General features: G+C 36.5%; 1 protein-coding gene across 4 annotated transcripts in view; it reads left to right on the top strand.

Moving 5' to 3' along the window:
• MED13 (mediator complex subunit 13) overlaps positions 1–2,504 on the top strand; it is a 99,674-nt gene that overhangs the window by 83,273 nt on the left and 13,897 nt on the right. For all 4 annotated transcript variants that reach the window (XM_023520402.1, XM_023520403.1, XM_023520401.1 and 1 more), the window contains one exon: positions 2,230–2,372. In XM_023520402.1, the coding sequence (XP_023376170.1) occupies positions 2,230–2,372 (143 nt within the window). The remainder of the gene's footprint in view (positions 1–2,229; positions 2,373–2,504) is intronic.

Genomic DNA, 2,504 nt, shown 5'->3' with positions numbered 1-2,504 from the left:
TGGTGTTTAATGAACTATTTCTCTGCCTGGATATTAATGGATGTGTATTCTGTTTTTCCAGAAAGAAAAATGCAAAGGCGGCATTTTTCTTTTGGTTTCCAGTAGGTGGAGTCTAAGCCTCTTGGATCCCTGCTTTATATAAAACCTTACTAATGTCTTTTTTTTTTTTTTCCTTATAGATATTTAATCATGGTCACTACCCTCATTCTCAGTCCCTGTCAGTGTTAGTGACAGTTTCGGTAGTGTTTGCTCAGATTCCCTGGGGCTCCATGGTGTTCGGTCTTGGAGGATATGGGGGGAGTGGCCCTCTGGGTTGGGAGATGGCGGCTGTGGCTTGGCCTCAGCTTTGCAATTGTGGCCAGTGAAATCAACTGCTGTTTCTCTGCTGTCCCGTCTCTCTGTTGTCCCCATTTCTCTGCTTTCTGCCCTGATGACTGGACACTGCTGCCGGCTGCATAGAGCTCCCAGCTCTCCCAGGCAAGGCTGTTCAGGGAACTCATTGCACCTTTTCCCCTTCCCCCTCCTCTTACAGGGAGCTCCAGCTGTGAGAGAGAGCCTCCCTGTTTTCCCCTGTCTACCACCCAACACCCGGGGTTCTGACCTTTGGTATCTCTTACATGCAGATCGTATGCTCAGACATGCTGGTGTGCAGTTTGGGTATTTTTTGTTGAGTTTTAGATGTTCAGCTTATTGTTGTTTCGGGGGAGAGATCTGGCTGCGTCTCTCACTCTATCATGTTTTTCAAGGCAACGATTTTAGCCTGAAAATATTTGAAACATGGAACTAGAAAGTCCTCTGCAATTAAAAAAAAAAATCTAGAAGCATCCTAGAACATTTACTTTTCTTGTGTACCATCTAAGATATAGACCCAAAATTGAGTTAACTTCCTTTACTAAAGTTGTTGATTAAAAATATTACCATGTAAATATTAGAGTGTCTTCTGAAGGTGGTTGCCACTCTTTTAGACTTCTTGTTAGTAACTAGATATCATGGCTGTTTATTTATGAAGGCTGTAACTAATAGGTCACAGCAGGTTAGCCTCATATTGAGTTATCACTTAATGGACATTTTTAGTAACATGTTTCAAAGGTATTGAACACTGCCTACGAGATCCCAAAAAGCCCATTCAGTAATTTTTAAGATTTGGTTCTATCCTTTTATTTTCTTTGTTATATTAAGGTTACATTCAGAAATTGGATACATGCAGAAATATTTAATTATTAGGTTATAGTAGTGCCGAAAAAGCAGAAACATTAATTTTATGTTGGTTATGAAGATTTATTGACTATTTTATAAACTTAAAGCAGTACTTTACACATTTTCTTGATACATTTTGATTTGTTTAAGTAGAATAATATTAAGTAAGCTTTGAAATGAGTATGCTTCTCTGTGGATAAGAGAGTAGAGAAAGAATACTACTACCTTTCTGATACAAAGATAGTATTGCCATTTTACTGAAAGTAGAAGTGAGAGAATGGTTAAGAGGTCCAACTCTAGAGTCACAGAATGTGGGTTCAAACACCAATTCTACCACTTACTGGCTATGTGATTTTGAGCCAGCTGAACTATATCTTCTCTGTAGAATTAGGAGGATAATTTTATGTGTCTCATAGTTTTGTTAGGATGAAATGACATATTATATGTAAATTAAGCATGTTTGATACATAATAAGTACTCAATAAATTGTAGCTACTGTTGCTCAGCCACAGAGTGCTTATTTTACATACTTGCCTAATAAAGGACGTGCATGTAGAAAACACCACAATGTTGTTTGGTTTGAGAAGTGTGGTGTTTTGTTTGCTATTCTTCAATTTAAAGTATAGAGCAAGGGTTGGCAAACTATATATAACCTATGGCCATACTCATTTGTTTAAGCATTGTATGTGGTTGCTTTCATGCTGCAGCAGCAGAGTCGAATTCTTGCAACAGACTCTTGATGGCCTGCAAAGCTTAAAATATTGTCCCTTTAAAGAAAAAGTTTTCTAATCTCTGGTGTAGAGCAGTGTTTCTGGTGAGTTTTGGTGGTTCATGGATAATTTTTCATTCTAAGTTAAGTATACATTTTAATGTTAAAGAAAACACAAACTATCATATGATTTTACATATATTATCGATTAGGACTTATGTAAAATGTATCGAATATTAAAGTTAAGGGACTAGATTCTAATAAATTTGAAATGTCATACGTTTTAGAAATATTTGTGACTTTCTCTTTATTCCATACAACAGGGCTCGTCGGAAAAAAGGATCTGCCAGAAGATTTGGTCTACAGAAACTTTGGGAGTGGTGCTTAGGACTTGTACAAATGAGTTCATTACCTTGGAGAGTTGTAATTGGCCGTCTAGGAAGGATTGGTCATGGTGAATTGAAAGGTAAAATTGTACATTTATTATTAATTACTTAAATTTGTTTTATGTTAATTCATACACTGTTCATACCACATTTAGGTATGTATATGTATTGAGTAAAATGCAAAGGTTATAAAAAATTGTTTTGTTGTTGTT

Source organism: Pteropus vampyrus, unplaced genomic scaffold (genome assembly GCF_000151845.1).
Source record: "Pteropus vampyrus isolate Shadow unplaced genomic scaffold, Pvam_2.0 Scaffold261, whole genome shotgun sequence".
In the NCBI taxonomy this organism is placed as follows: Eukaryota; Metazoa; Chordata; class Mammalia; order Chiroptera; family Pteropodidae; genus Pteropus; species Pteropus vampyrus.
The sequence above is the reverse complement of the archived record's forward strand: the minus strand, read 5'-3'. Positions and strand labels throughout refer to the sequence as shown.